Raw genomic sequence first — 18,469 nt, forward strand, 5'->3', positions numbered from 1 at the left:
GCTCCAAGCGGCACGTCCACTGCTCCTCTCTGCCAGGCCCTGCCAGTACCCGTGGTGCAGGCAGCTCTCCCTGGCAGCAGCACCAGCACGGCCCTCAGGGCCACCCCCAGGCCCATTGCATGGCACGGGGCTGGGAGCGGCCACATGCCCTGATCCTCCCAGCCCTGTGCCGTGCCATGGGCCTGGGGGTGGCCCTGAGGGCTGTGCTGGTGCTGCTGCCAGGGAGATGGGAGATGGGAATGGGATCATGGATATGGATGGAGGCAGGGATAGGGGTGGAGTTGGGGATGGCTATTGGGATGGTGACAGGAACAGGGATAGGGATGGGGACTGGAACGGGAATGCAGTTAGGAACAGGGACGCACATATGAATGCAGATGGAGGAAGGAGTAAGGATGGGGACGGGAACAGAAATGGGGATGTAGATGTGGATGGGAACAGGGATGCAGACAGGGATGGGGTCATGGATGTAGCTGCAGATGGAGACGGGGAAAGGGATGAAGATGTGCATGTGGATGGGAACAGGGATGCAGACAGGGATGGGGTCATGGATGTGGATGCAGATGGAGATGGGGAAAGGGATGAAGATGTGCATGTGGATGGGAACAGGGATGCAGACAGGGATGGGGCCATGGATGCGGATGCAGATGGCAGCAGGGACGGGGATGCGGCGGGGCCGCGGCGCCGCCTGTCCCGGCGCTGGAGCCGGTGCCTGCCGGGGCGGTGCAGGGGCCGGTAGCGGCGGCGCGGGGCGGGAGGGCGGCTCCGCTCCCCCCGCTGCGGTCTTGGTTCCCAAGGCGACACTTCCTGTGGCAGCCGAAAGCGGTAGTGCCGGGGAGCGCCGGGCCGCGCCGGGGATGCTGCGGGGCCGCGGGCCGCGCCGGTAGCGCGCTCGGCCGGGCGGTGCCAGGCATGCAGGGCAAGGCCAAGCTGCTGCTGGTCCACAACGGCCGCATGGTGAGTCCCTGCCTGGCCGCGGGCGCCGCGCTCCATCCCCCGGGGATGCCCCACCCGGCGGCGCGGACTGGGGCCGGGAACTGGGCAGGCGGGGGAGCGTGGAGTGGATAACGGGCGGGCAGCGGGATGTACAGGGCTGGGCAGGAGGCAGGCAGGGCGTTGTGCAGCTGGGTGCCGGGCAGGCAGAGGAGGGTACGGGGCTGGGCAGGAGGCAGGCACTGTGCAGCTGGGTGCCGGGCAGGCAGAGGGGTGTGGGGCGGATAAAGGCAGGTGAAAATTCTGGGGCTGGGCACCGCGCTTGGGTATTCAAAGCAAGCAGAGATGTAGAGGGGTATTAGGGCAGACAGCAGTATAGAAGCAGGCAGGCAGGCACATATGGGGATGGAGTAATAAGCAGGCAGGGGTTTATGAGGCTGAGACAGCAATGTAAGTGGGGATGTATGGCGCTGGGGTAATGGACAAACAGTGACATATAAGGATGGGGCTACAAGAATTAACAGTACTGGGGTGGGGAAGCGCAAGGAGCCGGCAAGATAGAGATATGTGGGGCTGGGGTAAGGGGCGTGGCAGTGGCATATGGGGTGGGGAAGAAAGGAGAGGGAGGAGTGGGTTAGTGAGGCTGGGGTGTGTGGGTCTGGGATTGGGACAGGCAGGCGGTGTACAGGGTAGGCTGGGGTGTGTGGGGCTGGCAGGGCGGGGAGCACTTCAGTATGGCCCCAGGCAGGCGATGAGAGGCAGCACCTCTTGACTGGGCTTTGGCTGTGGAGGCTCTGCCCATGTCCCTGCTTGCTGTGGGTCCTGGGGTACCACATCCCCATGGCTGGTATCTGGGGTGGCCCAAGGGGTGCTGTAGGGCATCCTGTCCTGCTGAGCCCTGGGCTGGCAGCTTCCATTCTCCGGTTTGGGGCATCTGCGCTCCAGTAGCCCCAGGCCCCAAGGAAGGAGGGAGCAGGCAGTTTGCCTGCCTGGGGCTGTGGTTGTCCTTCCTTCCCTCCCCTCCTCCCCTCCTCTTCCTGTGCTGAGGAGGCTGCTTCTCTCCTCTCTGGGCAGCGGTGGCAGGGTTACATCTGATAGCATCTGCCCTTTCCCAGCTGCTGGCCTGGCCCCAGGGAAGTAGATGTGCAGGAGGTGGAAGAAAAGCTGTGCATCCCTTGTAACCCCCCACCCCCGCTCGCTGCTGTCCTGCCTCTGCCATGGGGCAGCCGTTCCAGTTCCAGCTGTCACAAGAGCAGTGTTTGCAGGCAGCCTGCGTCCTGGGTTTGTGCTGGGCTTGCGCTGGTGATGCTGCTCACCCGGGTACTGCTCCACCACACTGGCAGGTGCCATGTGGCCCCTCTCACCTCTCTTCTCTCCACCCCACAGGGTCCGGCTGTGTCGGATGGAGGTAAGACTGCTCTTTGCTCTGCCGGAGCCCGGCGTCATCAGCAGGGGAGGGGGAAGCCAGAGGCAGCCTGATGCCAGGGGCAAGGAGCCAGCAGAGAGCCAGGTCCTGTGTCAGCACAGGCTGTGCCATGGGCGAGTGCATGGCTGGGCCCCCGTGCTGCTGGGATGAGCCCTCTGAAAGGGACTCACCGTACCCCCATTCACCCCATTGTGCCTGTCCCTCCTGCTCAACTGGCACCCTTGGGTGCTGAGGGCTGAGAGGCTTCCTGGGGCAAGCAAAACCTGGGTACCAGCCAGCTCCAGGCTCCCTGAGGGAGTCTGTTTGTCCATCTGTCTCACTGTGCATCGGGTATCTCAGATAGTCCATTCACCCATCTCAGTCCCGCTGCAGGATCCTTCCAATGCGGGGTGCTGGTGGCTGATGTTCCCACAGGCAGAGTGTGTGCAGTTACCCCCTGTTCTGGACAGGAGAGGAAGGGTGGGGAGCCCCGCAAAGCAGGAGCCTGACTCCTCTGCTCCTGCCAGCTTTGCTGGGAGAGACCTTTACCTTCTCTTGCAAATGACTCTTTAGCCAATTGCTCAGCAGCCAAACCTGTGCATAAGCTGGGGTTGCCCCTAGGAACTTCCATCTTTTTGATGGAGGGATTCCATTGGAATGCATGGTCACCTTGGGTTTCCCCAGGGGAGGGTTTCCTCTGGGTTGGGAGCTAGAGATGACACTTTCTGTGCCCTCTTCTTGCTGGGCTTGTTCCTCATCACGGCTGGAGGAATGGTGAAGGAAATCAGGACCCCTACCCATCCTCTGAGCTTCCCTCCATGCTGTGTGCATCCCATGTCCTCTTCCTCCTCACTTTCCCCCCCTGGCTGGGTGCCTTCCCCACACATCCGCTTTGTTCCCCTGGAAGTGAGTCACTGGTGGAGTCACGGTGACACGGGGAGGAGAGACCAGTGCCGGCAGGGAGGCTGTCATGCCAGAATGTGCCAGCTCTGCCATCACCAGCTCAATCCACCAAGGATGCTGCTGTGATGCTCCTTGTGTTCCCTGTCTGAAGGCTGCTGGCTGTGCTTGGGATGGGGTGGATGAACCTGAAGCAGATACAGAGGGCTGCTGGTGACACAGGAGTGACACTGGGGAGCACCCAGGCTGCCAGAACAGACCCTTTTTCTCTCTCAGAGTTAAATGCCTCCAGGGCCCGCGGCAGCAACCACAGTGTGAACAGCCTGCCGGCACCCTCCGCCTCCTGCAGCTCTGCTCCGGGCTCTGTGGTCAGCTGGGCCGAATCCTTCGAGACGCTGCTGCAGGACCGTGTGGCCGTCACCTACTTCACTGTGAGTGCCACAGCCCAGTCCTTGGTCCCTGCTCCTTCTCACTGCTGACACCGGCTGTCCCACAGTCCCGGTGCCAGCCAGGCCAGCAGCTCCCTCTGCCCCGCAGGAGTTCCTCAAGAAGGAGTTCAGCGCTGAAAATGTCTACTTCTGGCAGGCGTGTGAGCGCTTCCAGCAGATCCCGGCCAGCAACACGCAGCAGGTACCGGCCTCCGTGCAGCCACGGTCACAGAGCTGCTGGGAGGGAGGTGGGCAGGGATGAGGGTAGCTGTCATGCCTGCATGTCCCAGCAGACCTCTGCTGTGGGAGGCTGAGCAGGCTGGGTGATCCTGTGGGAGGAATAAGGAGGTGGATGTGATGTGTATCTGAAGGGTGCGCTTCTCCGTCGTGGAGTGGCCAGAGGGTGGAGAGTGTTGCTGGGAGGAAAAGAGGGTCCAAGGGCAGAGAGCTGGATTGGGATCATGGGGACAGAGTCAGGCAGCTGGAGGGACAGTTCCTGCCTTCAGCTGTGTGTCTGTGGAGAGGCTGTTGTGTTGTGCCCAGAGCTTGGCACTTGGGTGGGGATGCTTGGCTCCAGTGCCCATCCTGAAGCCCAGGTACTGAGCTGGTCCCAAGGGGACAACTGGCCCCTCAGGGCTTAGGTTCCTCCATGGGGTGAACCAGGAGCTCCCCGCAGGGTAGCAGTGAGGAAGGTGCTCCTGGCCTCGGCCTGACCCCTCTGCTCCCCTCCAGCTGGCCCAGGAGGCACGGCGGATCTACGATGAGTTCCTCTCCAGCCACTCCATCAGTCCTGTGAACATCGACAAGCAGGCCTGGATTGGGGAGGAGATGCTGGCCACCCCCTCCCCAGACATGTTTCGCACCCAGCAGCTCCAGGTACAGCAGCACCCGCAGGATGGGGGCTGTGGAACCACCCCGCACATCACCCAGTATCACTGCTGTCACCATGGGGCTGTGCCACGGGGCAGTGTCTGGGGCGAGCTGTGGGTGGGCAGGGGTCTTGAGCACACCGTCCTCCCTTTGCAGATCTTTAACCTGATGAAGTTTGACAGCTACACACGCTTTGTGAAATCCCCGCTCTACCAGGCCTGCCTGCGGGCAGAGAGCCAGGGGCAGCCCCTGCCCGACCTGCGGCCCCACTCCCGCAGCAGCAGCCCCCCGCCCGACCTCAGCAAGGTGAGCGGGGTGGGAAAGAGGGGACAAGGGCCTGTCCCTTCACCTTGGAAAATGATGCTGGGTCCCTTCCCCGCTGCTCGGAGCAAACCCATTCCCAGGCTGAGGACAGACAAGCAGTCAGGGGACGAGGGAAAGGGAAGGGGCAGCCTCGGATGTCCCCATGCTGAGATGCTTCTGTTCACCCCAGAAATCGAAGCTGAAGCTGGGCAAGTCCCTGCCTCTGGGCGTGGAGACAGCAGGCAGTGGTGCCAACCGCAGCCCCCGCCGCTCCTTCAGGAAGGGAGAGCGGCGGGAGCCCTCCTGGGCAGGTAGGTGCTGTGCTGAGCAGGGCAGAGGGGCCACACCACCCCCAAAGGGTGTCTGTGTTCCCTGTCACTGTCCTTCTGCCTGTCCTAGATGGGGGAGAAGGTGGTGGGAGTGCCATGCTGTGGCGGGAGTCCCAGGGCTCACTCAACTCCTCTGCCAGCCTGGACCTGGGCTTCCTGTCTTCAGGAAGCACGGCCCCAAGTCCCTGGACAGAGGTGAGTTGTCACCGTGCCGGCCCCACGGCATCACGCTGCCACCGGCTGGGCTCATCGCAGCGCATCGCTCCTGCAGGGCCATCGGAAGAGTCTGGGGGGCAGTGAGGCAGAGCTGCCAGGCAAGCCCATGAAGTACTGCTGTGTGTACCTGCCTGATGGCACGGCCTCGCTGGCCTCCATCCGGCCTGGCCACTCCATCCGCGACATGCTGGCGGGGATATGCGAGAAACGTGGCTTCAGCCTCCCCGACATCAAGGTCTACCTGGTGGGGAATGAGCAGGTAGGAGGAGCAGAGAGGTGGGTTGTCTCCAGGCTGGGACCACGTGCTGTTTTGCTTGCTCTCTCCTTATGGTTTGGCTCTTGCAGAAAGCGCTGGTGCTGGACCAGGAGTGCTCTGTGTTGGCAGACCAGGAAGTGAAGCTGGAGAACAGGATAAGCTTTGAGTGAGTGGGAGCTTTGGGTCTGATGCTGTTGCTCACACTTCTGGTCCACATCATGTGCAGCCATGCACTGTGACCCACACCCAACTGCCACCAAGCAGTCCCAAACCCCTTGCTCTGCCCCTGCCTGTTTGTGTTTGCCTCCAGACAACCTCTTCTCCCCCATCCACAGCCTGGAAATCTCCTCCCTCAAGAAGACCATCCGCATCACAGCAAAGTCAACCAAGCGCATCCGGGAAGCTCTGCAGCCTGTGCTGGGGAAGTACGGTGTGAGCGTGGAGCTGGTGCTGCTGCGGAGGGTGAGCACTGATCCAGCCTCCTGCGGATGGGATCCTGGGGGGAAAACAGGTCTGGGGCTTGGGCCAGGGGCTGCTGACAGTGTTGGGGAGCAGTGGTCTGTGCTGCAGGCACATGGAGGGATGCCAGTGTTTGAGATGGGCCTGGCACCACACCCACTGTGAGCTGATAGGGACCCATGGGCGTGCTTTGCACTGTCCAGCCCATGACCCAGCAGGCTCTGGCTGGGGAGCTCACAGATTCTTCAGCGTGGCTGCCTTTGCCATGCCACAGCGAGTGTGACACTCGCCGGTCCTTCCCGTTGCAGCAAGGTGAGCCGGCTGCCCTGGACCTGGAGATGCTGGTCAGCACGGTGGCTGCTCAGAAACTTGTCCTGGAAACGCCAGCAGGTAAAGCGTTCCCCTCCAAGCCATGTCCCACTGCAGAGCACTCGCAGGGCCAGGCTGCTTTCTGCTGGCCATAGGTCCTGCTCTGTGGGATGGGCTTTATCCTGTCAGTCTGGGCCAGGACTGGGGTACTGGCATGGGACACTGAGCATCACTTATCTTGCAGACGTGCAAGTGACAGAGAGTGCTGCGGCAGCCCCGTCCCCACTCAGGAGCAAGGTGAGCTCAAATCCCACCGCCCTGGTCAGGGATGCGCCCATGGCTGCTTCCATGGTCCGTGGGGAAGATGTGTCCTGCTGCAACACTGGCACATAGCACGGGGCTGGACACAGGGCACCAAGGCGGGAGCCAGGCTGCGGGAGGGTGATGGGGACGTGGGCTGGAGCAGCACTGCCTCCTTGCCCCGTGGGTGAAGCCTGGGCTGCTCATCACAGGAGGGAAGCCCAACAGGAGAAGAGCCTGACACGCTGTGGGAGATGTCCTCCTCCTTCTCTCGGCCCCGTTCTTCTGCTGCCACAAACCTGAACCGCCGCACGTACGACCTGGAAGGTGAGACCCGGTGTGTCTGAAACCTGAGGGGCTGGGGCAACACATGGGATGAGAGACTCAGGGCCCCCAGTCTGCTGGGAGTGGGTGCAGGGTCCTGTGAAGCTGGGGATGAGCTGTGAGGGACCCAAGATCCCCCGGTATGCTGGGGATACGCATGAGTGCTGGCATGGAGCAGGGACAAGGAGCGGGTGCTGTACCTGCGACACGTTCAGAGTCACATCAGTTGGTGAGGGCAGCTGTTAGCACAAGAGCCCAAGTGCCAGGCTCAGGAGCACAACCTGCATTCCCCCAGGGCTCGTGGAGCTGCTGAACCGTGCCCAGAGCTGCCGGGCCAACGACCAGCGTGGGCTGCTCTCCAAGGAGGACCTGGTCCTGCCTGACTTCCTCCAGCTCCCTGAGCAGGACGGCAGCGCCTGCGAGGGGCCGGATCACCCAGGCTCTGAGGGGAGCAGCCATCCCCAGCCCGCAGAGCCCACCCCGGCTCAGCCTCCGGTTGACCACGAGCTCCGATGAGTCCTGCTGCACGTTCGCACCGGCACGTGGTGCCCTCGGGCCATGCCAGGGTTCAACATGGGCTCAACCGGCCCCTGCCCTGCACTGCCAACACTGCCCAGACCACAGATCCATCCACGTCCTGCCCCAAACTGTCGTGTCGTGTCACTGTGAGTGGTTGAGCAGCTGCCATTGCCCCTCAGTGGGTCACATCCTGGTGCACGTCAAGGGAGTCCTGTACATAGTCTGAACCCTTGTTGCAAAGCACTTTGCAACATCCCACATGCCTGGCACTGTCCTATCCAGTGCCTGTGGCAGAGTTGCCAGCCCAGCAAACCCTGCCTGTGCTGGGCTGGCACAGCCCCACTGACTGTTTGGGTAGGGAAAGCACCCTTCGAATCAAAAGGTGTTCAGGATAGAGAGGGTGGGGTGGCAGCCCCAACCCCAGTGCTGTGGGCAGGCAGGGTCAGGAGGAGTGTCCAGAGCTGAGGGTTGGATCCGGTCCCTGACCCTGCAGGAATAGGGATTCCCCGTAGTTGAAGTGCATGGTCCTGCAGCCCGGCAGAGCAGGTTGTTACCGTCCACACTGTGTGAGTATGGCTGGGCCTGATAATGCCACGACAGCACTGCTGTGGAGCAGGGTGCCTGGTTCCTGCCCCACGCAGACCACAGGTCATGCCAAAGGAGCCTTTCTCCCCCCTGCAGGGAGACCCTGTGGATCCTGGGTGTCTGCTGAAGCGACCCACAGGAGCAGATTCCTGTAGGTCCCCTGCCCCAGCCTGGCCAGGGCTGGAGGTGTTCAGCTCTCTAATGCCAGAGGAATGCAGCATCCCTGGGTGCTGAGCATCTCAGCCTGGTGTGTGGGTACCCAGCGTGCGCCCAGCCTGTCACCTCTGCCAGCGGCTGTGCTGGGCTGTAACCTTGAGCCCAGCTCTGCCAGACCTGGCTGTGCTCTACAGATCCCCATCCCCAGCAGCCCCATGTCCCCAGAGGTCCCAGATCCAGTCTGTGATGGAAGCATTCCCCCCAACAACAGCCAAGTGATCCCTCCATTGTCCTCACATGCTGGGGCCCTGCTTGGCTGTGCCCTGGGGTCACCGCTCTGCCACCACTGTCTGACAAGAGACAGAGGGTGACCCAAGGCAGCCCTGGAGCTCGCCCAAGGAACACGGGCCATGGCCACCCAGCCCCGCGCTGCCATGGCCAGCTGCAGCCCTGCAGCCCTGGTCGCAGCCCCCTGTGTCTGTGGTGCTGCTCAGTCCCGTCTGTGCTGTGAAACCAGGGGAAATAAAAAGCATTGCCTTGACATGCGTTCCTCTCCTTCCTCCACCACTGAAGCCAGACGGTGCTTTTCCGGGCAGTGATGTCCCTCCAGCCTTCCCATACCCCACAGAGCCACCCCAGGGCCAGGGCAGGGCTGGAGCCAGCCCTCGGCTCTGATGCCACCCTGCCCTGCAGCAAGGAGCGGTGCCAGGAGCTTGTTTTCCCAGCACCACTGATGGGGTAGGGGAAGCTGTGGGGCCGTCATGGCCAAGGACTTCAGCCCTGACCCTGTCAATGAGTGACAGCCAGAGCTGCCAGGGCCTCACTGGGTTAATGATTGTGTGGCCGCTGGCCAAGAGCCCCCGGGCACGGGGCAAGTGCGGACACTGTCCTCCAGCCCACTGCAGCCTGGCACAGGGCTCTGCGGGTGCCACTGGCTGCACCCCATGAACAAAAAGGTCCCCAAGCTCTCTGCCTCTGCTCTGTGGCACCTCCCCAGCATTTGGCTCCGTTGGTTTGTGACCTGGTGGAGGCTCAGTGATGGACCAGCAGTGGCAGGAGCACCCTGGGGTACCCAAGGGATCTCCACTTGCTCTCCCCATACAATTGCAGCTGGCTTGTCTGTGGTGATGGGTCCTGGGAGTGCTCAGTGATGGAGGCATGAGGATGTGGTGACTGTGTGGACCCTCTATGCCCACTCCTCACAGTCACTGGGCTGGAGGAGCCTTTGGCCCTTGGCTCTCCCCAGGCAGACGTGGACAGGAGCTGACTGAGCACCTTGTGGGTGGATGGAAACTTGGCTGGAGGTGCATAAACAGCAGGTAATGATAAACATCATCGAGGAGGTGGTGACAGCAGCGCTGGCGTCCCTCCCCTCCTGCCCACCCTATCACACATGCTGGGAAGATGCAGGCTCTGCCTCATGCAGCCCTCGCAGTGCTGCCGGTTGTTCTACACCAAGCTGCTGGCATGGGTTGAGCCAAATCATGTGGCACCATCATCATCAGCGACAGGGCACAAGGATCACACTGGTGCTGATGTAATCCACCACCAATGCCGAGGCAGCAAGGACCGCACATCCTGTGCAGAGCTGATACTCAGATGGTTCCAAGGATGGTGAATGGATGTGTGGCCTCACATCCAGTTTGGGACGCTTTGACAGCACCAGCACTGAGCCCTCCTCCTCTGGTGCAGGGGATGAAGCACCCAGCACCAAGTGATGGAGAGCTGAGGCTGCTCTAGCATTGCCTCTCAGGCACTGGGCCCCAGCACTGCCCTGTCTGACTCCCCACCACTGGCTGCCACTTGCCCAAGGCCACCGCTGAGCCTCAGGCAGGGAGAGGTGCGCCAGTGGTGCGGTAGCCAGCGCCATGTGCCCTATCCAAACCCGGTGCCGCAGCTGACGGGGATGCTGTGGGGTTACCCATTAACTGCAGGAATTTCTGGGGAGGAGGTGAGCGATGAGCAGAGGCGAGGGGCAATGCAGGCTCCTTAGACTTTGCTCTTGGCATGAGTATAAAGGGCCGTGGTGTTTAGCAGGCTACTTCGCTGGAGAGACGTGTGGATGTGGCATGTGGACACCGCGCTGCCCTGAGTGCCAGGCCAGCCTCAGGTGAGCAGGGCTCGGGGCAGGAGTGGTTCCCTCCCCATGTCTCCTGCCTGCCCTTGCAGGAGCTCACTGGGCTGGCACGGTGGTGACTGGTGGGCCAGAGGACCGCTGGGTGATGGGATGGTGCTCCTCTGTGGTGCCGGCACTGCAGGGATTGGGGAGGCTTGCGGTGGTCGTTGCAGCACAGCTGTGCTGACACGTGGCTGCCTCTGCTCAGCCTCAGCAGGAGCGATGCTGCCGTACCACAGGGAGAGCCCGGTGATGCCCCGCTGCCCGGTGCGGGCGGGAAGGGTGGTGCACGGGCCCCAGTTCACCTACTGCCCCAGCCCCCAAGGTAGGTGCCCCCAGTCTCCTCCTCCTCCTCCTCTTCCTCACCCGGCTATGCTCAGCTCTGCTTCTGGCCAGATCCTGGCCCAGGGGCTCCCGGCTCTCCTCTGTGGGAGGATGGGGCTGTAACACAGTTGTCCCCTCTCCCCAGCCCTGCACCGGCTGCCGGGTGCCCATTCCTGCCCCTTCACTGTGGGAGCAGTGCCTTGCGCTGACCATGGCTTCCTCTGCCCCGGCTCCCCGGGGCGCCTGCGCGAGGGCCGGGAGCGGTACGAGCTGGACACGCTGCCCTGGCAGGGGCCCCGGCTCGGTCTGGATGAGCTGCAGAAGCCAGGTGAGACCCCTGGCACACAGCACCCAGGTTGAGGAACACCACAGAGACCTGCCAGGGGGAGGCAGGGGGCACAAGATACTCAAGGGTGGGAGGAGATGGATGGGACCCAGGGAGTGGTGGCATGGCTGGGACACGAGCCCCATCCTACCATGAGAGGATGGTGTAGGGCTGCGAGAGCCCAGGGAGCCAGGGCTGTGCCACAACCAGTGTTTAACACTCTCTCTTGTCTTGTGCAGAGCTGGGGTGCTGGGCCAGGGTCCAGTCCATCTGTGTCTCCCTTCTCAAGGTGCCCCTGATGTTCGGGTTCCTGTACCTCTTCGTGTGCTCCCTGGACGTTCTCAGCTCTGCCTTCCAGCTGGCTGGAGGTAGGGTGGTGGGGGTGCCTGGGCACCCGGCACCCACCGTGCCAGCATGCTGCTGCTCGTGCTCCTTGCAGGCAAGGTGGCCGGAGACATCTTCAAGGACAACGCCATCCTCTCCAACCCCGTGGCTGGGCTGGTGGTGGGCATCCTGGTGACCGTGCTGGTGCAGAGCTCCTCCACCTCCACCTCCATCATCGTCAGCATGGTCTCCTCAGGGTGTGAGTGCACCCACAGGACTCCCGGGTCACCTGAGGCTGGGAATAGGGTGGCTGGATGGGATCACCCTGAACCAAGCCATGTGGGGCTAACGGGTCTCTGTGTCCCCAGTGCTGGAGGTGCGCTCTGCCATCCCCATCATCATGGGCTCCAACATCGGCACCTCCGTCACCAACACCATTGTGGCCCTCATGCAGGCTGGTGACCGCAGCGAATTCAAACGGTGAGAGCTGGTCAGGGCAGAGGGACCTGGGGGGGCTGGGAGCTGCTCCCCAGGGGCCACCCTATGGTGATGGGTTCCTCTGCACAGGGCCTTCGCCGGTGCCACGGTGCACGACTGCTTCAACTGGCTGTCAGTGCTGGTGCTGCTGCCGCTGGAGGTGGTGACCGGGTACCTGCACCACGTCACTCACCTGGTGGTGGCCACCTTCAACATCCGTAGTGGGAAGGATGCCCCCGATCTGCTGAAGATCATCACAGAGCCCTTCACCAAGCTCATCATCCAGGTCTCCTCAGCTGTGGTGTCCCCAGGGGTGGTGTTCCCAGGCTGGTGGTTGTCCCTTTGACCGTGGTTGTATCCAAGTGTCCCCAGGCCAGCAGTGGTGTCCCCATCCCAGTGACGTCCCTAGGCTGTGGGTGCTGTCAGCCGCCAAGTGCCCCCCCCAACCCGTGTGTTGTTGCAGCTGGACAAGTCAGTGATCACGGGCATTGCAACGGGGGATGAGAGCCTGCGCAACCGGAGCCTCATCCGCATCTGGTGCGGTCCTGCACCTGCACAGGTGAGCGGCCCATGGCTCTGCTGGGGCCACCAAACCATCCCATGGAGGGCGGGCGCAGGGCAGCGGCTGCGGATTCTGGGGAGGCGCTGCAGACACCTCTCCCTGCAGACAGCCGCTGTGGAGCTTGCTCCCCCCCTGAACTGCACAGGCCCCGGCCACTGCAGCACCAAGGGCCTCGAGAGCCTCCAAAACATCACCAGGCAGAAGTGTGAGTGGGGCTTGGGCAGCGCTGGGGAGCAGAGGTCATGAGGCTGGGGAGGTGCAGATGGGACTGGGGGGGCTGTATGTGGGGTGGAGAGATGCTGGGCATGGGGCTGGAGTGGTGATGTGGGGTAGAGCGAAGACATGTTGGGGCTGGGGTCCAGGTGTGGGGCTGTCTTGGAGGGCAGGTTTGTGAGCGGGGCCAGGCTGGCCCCAGCCCCTCTCCCAGCTGTGCTGTGGGGCAGGCGAGCATCTCTTCACTGACACGCCACTGCCTGACCTGGCCGTGGGGCTGGTGCTGCTGGCCGGGTCCCTCATCGTGCTCTGCACATGCCTCATCCTCCTGGTCAAACTCCTCAACTCCCTGCTCAAGGGGCAAGTGGCTAAAGCCATCCAGAAGGTCATCAACACCGGTGAGTGTCATGGGACCCTGCCTGCCCCACAGCCTCCATCCCCATCCCCACCTGCCATCCCCACAGACCCCTCCCCATCACCATCTAGGAGCTTCAGGCTGCTCCCAGCTGATGTGTCCATGTCCATGCTTATGTCCATGCTTGTGTCCATGCCCATGCCCATGTCATGGCAGATCTCCCGCACCCGCTCAGCTGGCTCACCGGCTACTTCGCCATGGTGGTGGGTGCTGGGATGACCTTCGTGGTGCAGAGCAGCTCTGTCTTCACCTCAGCCATCACACCCCTGATAGGTGAGTCCCAGCCATGCCTTGTCCCTGCCATGTGCTGCTCCCAGCCACAGTGGCCCATTGGTGCTAATTGGAGGGGTTGGGAGGAGCTGTGCCTCCTTGTGAGACTGTGGGGATGGCACCGGTGAGAAGCGATGGGACGGGATGGGGTGCCTGTCCCACAGGCCTCGGGGTGATCAGCATCGAGCGTGCCTACCCGCTGACCCTGGGCTCCAACATTGGCACCACCACCACCGCCATCCTGGCTGCCCTGGCCAGCCCGGGGGACAAGCTGGCAAGCTCCTTCCAGGTACTGGCAACCCCGGAGGCATAGCTGGGCTGGCGGGGGGCACTGGGCAAAGCAGGGGCTGGGGGAAGCCCATGTGCCCAACCCCCTTGTGACGCCATCCCTGCAGATCGCCCTCTGCCACTTCTTCTTCAACATCTCTGGCATCCTGCTCTGGTACCCGCTGCCCTTCACCCGCCTGCCCATCCGCATGGCCAAGGCGCTGGGCGAGCGCACGGCCAAGTACCGCTGGTTTGCCGTGCTGTACCTCATCATCTGCTTCCTCCTGCTGCCCTCCCTCATCTTTGGCATCTCTATGGCGGGCTGGCGGGCACTGGTGGGGGTGGGTGCACCCTTCCTCAGCCTCCTCTTCTTCGTGGGGCTGGTGAACGCGCTGCAGGCGCACAGCCCTGGCCGCCTGCCCAAATGCCTGCAGACCTGGGACTTCCTCCCCACGTGGATGCACTCGCTGCAGCCCCTGGACCGGCTCATCACCAGGGCCACCCTCTGCTGCACCGACCGCTGCCGCAGCCCCGAGGGCTGGGAGGAGCGCGAGGGCCCTCCCCGGGACAAGGCCAGGCTGGGGCTGGACAACCCCATGCTCTCCTACCCCGAGGAGGTGCCCGGCTCCGCCGTACGGATAGGCTCCCCTCGCCCACTCCCACACGGAGCCACCCGGCTCTAGCCGGCACCGCTGCTTCCACGGCTGCCCGGTTTCCTCCATCCCCGCTCAGCTGGTGTCTAATAAATGCTGAGCACCTGCGCCCTGCATGTGTGTCTCTGGCTCCTGCCTCTGCAAACCCTGCCAGAGCCACAGTCAGAGCCACCGGTACCAGACACCCACCATGCACCCTCCTGTCCATACACCACCCCTGCACAGCCCAGCCCTGCGTGGTGCTCCGTGCATCACACACAGCACCCATCACACCGCTGCTGCAATGGGGGCACACACTGATAAAGCCACAGCCAAACCCTGCACCTGCGGTTTGCAGCCAGATTGTACCAAAGTGTCATGGGCAGTGTCTTCTCTCACCCGCCTCGTCCCCAGAGGGCTGAGATGGCCAGGTCCATGTCACACAGTTACGTGCCACAGCAGCGTGTCAGTGGGGCACGGCTCCACGCATGATGAGGCACGTGGGGCAGCTGGCGAGGGGCTGCCGGGCTGGGGATCAGCAGAATGTTGGCTCAGGACAGCCAGGCAGTACCCTTGGCTCACGATGCACCCTGCTGCCCGTGGCAGGAGCCCACCCACCACAGTGACCCCAGCAGAAGCCTTTTAAGTGTTGGCAATAATGGCGTCTGCCACTGCCCGCAGATGCTTGGGCTCCTGCCAGCGTTATCAGCCTGTCCCTTCCTCCTTCCCGGCCGCCCTCCTCCTGGGCTGGGACCAGCCCAGCCAGCAGGGCTGCAGTGGGAGCTGCTGCGGGGCTCCCGGCGCCATCGCCCCGGGTGCATGGCCGGGTGACTACTGGACCAGGACGACCTCTCCTTGCCACCAGAGCAGGTCAGTACTGGAGCGGTGTGACCGGGACAGCCGCAGAAGGACTCAGCGATGCCGGGGCTGTGGCACAAGATGCATCGGGGCTGGTGAGCAGGGCACATGTGGTGGGGAGCAGCCCCGTGGGGCTTCATCCGCCTGAGGGACTGTGCCAGCATGGAGCCAGCCGATGCCCTCTCCAACGCCTCCGGTAATGGCAGCAGTGGCAGCAGTGCCCCACACTCACCCGCAGCCACAGGGCTCATCCTGCTGGCCGCCCTGGCCGTCCTGCTGGCCACTGTGTTGGGCAACACGCTGGTGGTGGTGGCCATCTCCACCAGCCATGCCCTGCGGGCCCCGCAGAACCTGTTCCTGCTGTCCCTGGCCTCGGCGGACATCCTGGTGGCCGTCCTCGTCCTGCCCTTCTCGCTGGCCAACGAGCTGATGGGCTACTGGTACTTCGGGGGCCTGTGGTGCAGCCTGTACCTGGCGCTGGACGTGCTGCTCTGCACCTCCTCCATTGGGCACCTCTGTGCCATCAGCCTTGACCGCTACTGGGCCATCACCCGCGCGGCCCGGTTGAACCTGCCCCGCAGCCCTGGGCGCGTGAAGGGGATGATCGGGGTGGTTTGGGCTGCGGCGGCCCTGGTGGCACTGCCGCCGCTGCTGTGGGCCCGGCCGGGTGGCCGCGAGTGCCAGCTGAGCCAGGAGACATGGTACGTGCTGGCCTCCTGCACCGCATCCTTCTTCGGCCCCTGCCTCGTCATGGTCACCGTGTACTGCCGCATCTATCGCCTGACCACCCGCCGGGCTGCAGCCCTCCTCGCCGCCCGCTCCCTGCGCCTCGCTGCTGCCAGCAAGAAGGGGCCAGGGATGAGGATGCTGGGCTGGCGGCACCGGAGCCAGCACCAGAGCGTGTTGCTGTGCCGCCGGCGGCTGATGCGGGTGCAGGAGCGGCGCTTCACCATGGTGCTGGCGGTGGTGATGGGCACCTTTGTGCTGTGCTGGTTCCCCTTCTTCTTCACCTACAGCCTGGGGGCTGTCTGTGGGGATGGCTGCCACATCTCCAAGCCCCTCTTCAGCTTCTTCTTCTGGATCGGGTACTGCAACAGCAGCCTCAACCCCCTCATCTACACCCTCTTCAACCGGGACTTCCGAGCTGCCTTCCGACGGCTTCTCGCCATCCCCCGCCGGCACCGCACCTAGGGACACATCAGCACACTGGGGATGCAGCTCCCAGCCCTGCTTGCTGCTGGCAGTGCCTGGCCCCACCATGGACCCTGGACTGCAGCGCTGGGGAGCACCTCAAGGTATGTCTGGAAATGAGGGTTTCAATAAAACGAGGCCAAAGCCTGTGCCCAGGGCTGGCGTCTGCCTCCTGGGAGCCCAGTGAGCAGGGGCCATCCCCAGACCTGTTGTGACCCGTCTGTCCCCCTTGCAGCATGGGTGACCTGCTGGTGATGACAGCTCACCATGGCAGCACTGGGAAGCGCCAGCCCTCCCATTGCCAGGCAAACCCCAGTTCCTCTGCACGCTCGTGACACCCAACCTCCTCATGCAGGGGACAGATCCCAGGCTGCTGCAGGGATATGAAACCCCCCACATAGCAGTGTCACCAGTGCCAGGGTGAGCTGGCCGTGCCGCCGCAGCAGCCCAGTCCAAGCCCTGTGCCAAGGGCATCCCCTCTGGCATCCCATCAGCATGGAGCTGTGCCATGCCATGGGGGTTCTGAGGGAACAGTGAGGTGGTATGAGGGGTGTGGGGCTGGGGTGGGACACCCCACATCCTGCTCAGGGGCTTCACTGGGATCTTGCTGCAGGAGGGAGAGGAAGAATGACATCGCAGTGCTGGAAATGCTGTGTCCCTTGGGAGAGTGTGGAAGATGCGACAGCATGGGAACAAGCTCCGGCACAGCCTGAGGTGCAAGAGGCCACCAGGGGAACCATGGGGTGAAGACCTGGGGGCAACCACATCCCCCCAGGGGCGGCAGGGGCCCTGCACCCGCCCTGCCTGGCTCGCTGCCCTGTGCTGCACCGACACCCGGGGGTCAGGAGCTGCTCCACTTCTCCAGCTTTATGCTCAAAATAGAAAACCTCCAAACATCGGACTTTCACTCATCTAAAAACAGCCACTGGCGCTTGGGAGATGGAGCCCAAGGAATGCCATTCCCCACCGTCCTCCATGTTCCCTGCTGGGGTGGGTGCAGATGGTCCGAGGCTCTGGAAGAGATGGGGGTACTCACAGAGGCAAGGATCCCATGGCCATCTCCTGCACCTGCTGGCCTTACACATGGAGGCTTGTGACATGAATTTTGGGGCCAGTGGAAGCTCCCAGTGGAACGGCGCTGGGATGGGGGCCTAGCACTGACCCCCAGGATACGGCTGGCCCTGGTGGTTGGAGCCCCAATGGCACTGGCTGCGGAAGGAGCTGCCCTATCGCTGCTGCCTGGCTTCCCCTCTGCAGCCTCCTTTCTCTTTCTCATAATTAAACAGCAGTTTGCTTCTAAAAATACCCAGGGAGATGAGGGTGTCTGATGGGGACTTGGGCAGGGAGAGGAGCACTTGCCAAATGGGCACCAGCCCCATGGGCAGCACCCTGGGGCACCACAGTGTCTGGCTCCTGCACCCTGACCTCATCCTTGCACAGCACGACTGGGGCTGACGAAGGGAGCAGGCACTGTCCATCCTTCTGGGCATGGGTACACAGCTCCAGGATGCTGGAGGGCAAGGAGGAGACAGGGACCAGGTGGACTGAGGGCACTCAGGGACCCCTCTACTTGGGGAAGGAGTCACTGACACATTCAGCTTGTTCTGGCAACAGGGTGACATAAAAGCCACCAAAGGGAGCTTCAGGCCGATATCTAACACATCAAATCCCATGGGCTGGACACAATCTGGGAGCACCTGGACCCCCACTTTGCCCCAGGGACTACCTCTGCCTGGAATTGCATCCCACAATTTCAGCTGTTTCTTCAGTTTCTCAAGATTATTTTTACTCACTCCCCTGATTGAAGCCCTCTCCAGCGAGGTCCCCTCTGCAGAGATAAAAAGCAGAGTGCCAGTTCCACCATCTGGGTTGCCACCAGCTCTTCTGCAGACACCAGGACCCCTCTGGACACTCATGCTGCTTCAGCAGCATCCCATGGCCAACAACTCTTGCCACGGTGCTGCAAAACACCAGCTGGGAGGAAGCAGAAAGTAGCAACCTAAGGGTTAAGCGTGCAAATGCATGGGAACAAATTCATCACATTGGAAGCTCAAAATAAGTGTGTGCCACCTTTAAAAGGAAAACAGCTCTAAAAGAAGAAAGCTCACAGTGTGAGCTCATCTCTCATGGCAGAGTGACACAGGAGATCACCTCCAAGGTATGCCAGGGCAAAGCATCCTCCTCCTTAACGCTGCATTTTCAT

General features: G+C 62.7%; 3 protein-coding genes across 7 annotated transcripts; all 3 read left to right on the plus strand.

Moving 5' to 3' along the window:
- Positions 1-821: 821 nt before the first annotated feature.
- RGS14 (regulator of G protein signaling 14) lies at positions 822-8,833 on the plus strand. The gene is made up of 15 exons (XM_065690331.1): positions 822-957; positions 2,320-2,341; positions 3,515-3,669; positions 3,776-3,868; positions 4,399-4,542; positions 4,693-4,842; positions 5,030-5,150; positions 5,239-5,363; positions 5,440-5,643; positions 5,730-5,806; positions 5,976-6,102; positions 6,408-6,489; positions 6,653-6,705; positions 6,921-7,035; positions 7,328-8,833. Exons 1-15 carry the CDS (start codon positions 913-915, stop codon positions 7,546-7,548), a joined length of 1,734 nt encoding a protein of 577 aa, XP_065546403.1. The 5' UTR covers positions 822-912; the 3' UTR covers positions 7,549-8,833.
- A 1,350-nt stretch (positions 8,834-10,183) lies between these two features.
- SLC34A1 (solute carrier family 34 member 1) lies at positions 10,184-14,354 on the plus strand. Of its 3 annotated transcripts, none has more exons than XM_065690662.1 (14): positions 10,184-10,243; positions 10,327-10,402; positions 10,617-10,733; positions 10,878-11,060; positions 11,297-11,425; positions 11,497-11,640; positions 11,750-11,861; positions 11,949-12,144; positions 12,322-12,417; positions 12,526-12,625; positions 12,864-13,031; positions 13,205-13,321; positions 13,483-13,607; positions 13,714-14,354. In XM_065690662.1, exons 1-14 carry the CDS (start codon positions 10,199-10,201, stop codon positions 14,266-14,268), a joined length of 2,163 nt encoding a protein of 720 aa, XP_065546734.1. In that variant the 5' UTR covers positions 10,184-10,198; the 3' UTR covers positions 14,269-14,354. The 3 variants fall into 3 exon arrangements, with proteins under 3 accessions (XP_065546734.1, XP_065546735.1, XP_065546736.1); XM_065690663.1 differs by having other exon boundaries at positions 10,330-10,402; XM_065690664.1 differs by lacking the exons at positions 10,184-10,243; positions 10,327-10,402 and having other exon boundaries at positions 10,644-10,733; positions 11,347-11,425.
- A 91-nt stretch (positions 14,355-14,445) lies between these two features.
- LOC136019982 (alpha-2C adrenergic receptor-like) lies at positions 14,446-17,571 on the plus strand. 3 transcript variants are annotated; one of them, XM_065690666.1, is made up of 3 exons: positions 14,446-16,370; positions 16,502-16,686; positions 16,880-17,571. In XM_065690666.1, the coding sequence occupies exon 1, from the start codon at positions 15,184-15,186 to the stop codon at positions 16,264-16,266; it is 1,083 nt and encodes a 360-aa protein (XP_065546738.1). In that variant the 5' UTR covers positions 14,446-15,183; the 3' UTR covers positions 16,267-16,370; positions 16,502-16,686; positions 16,880-17,571. The 3 variants fall into 3 exon arrangements, with proteins under 3 accessions (XP_065546738.1, XP_065546737.1, XP_065546739.1); XM_065690665.1 differs by having other exon boundaries at positions 16,502-17,571; XM_065690667.1 differs by lacking the exon at positions 16,502-16,686.
- The last annotated feature ends 898 nt before the right edge of the window (positions 17,572-18,469 follow it).

The sequence above is a fragment of the Lathamus discolor genome, chromosome 10 (assembly GCF_037157495.1).
Source record: "Lathamus discolor isolate bLatDis1 chromosome 10, bLatDis1.hap1, whole genome shotgun sequence".
Classification (NCBI taxonomy): Eukaryota; Metazoa; Chordata; class Aves; order Psittaciformes; family Psittacidae; genus Lathamus; species Lathamus discolor.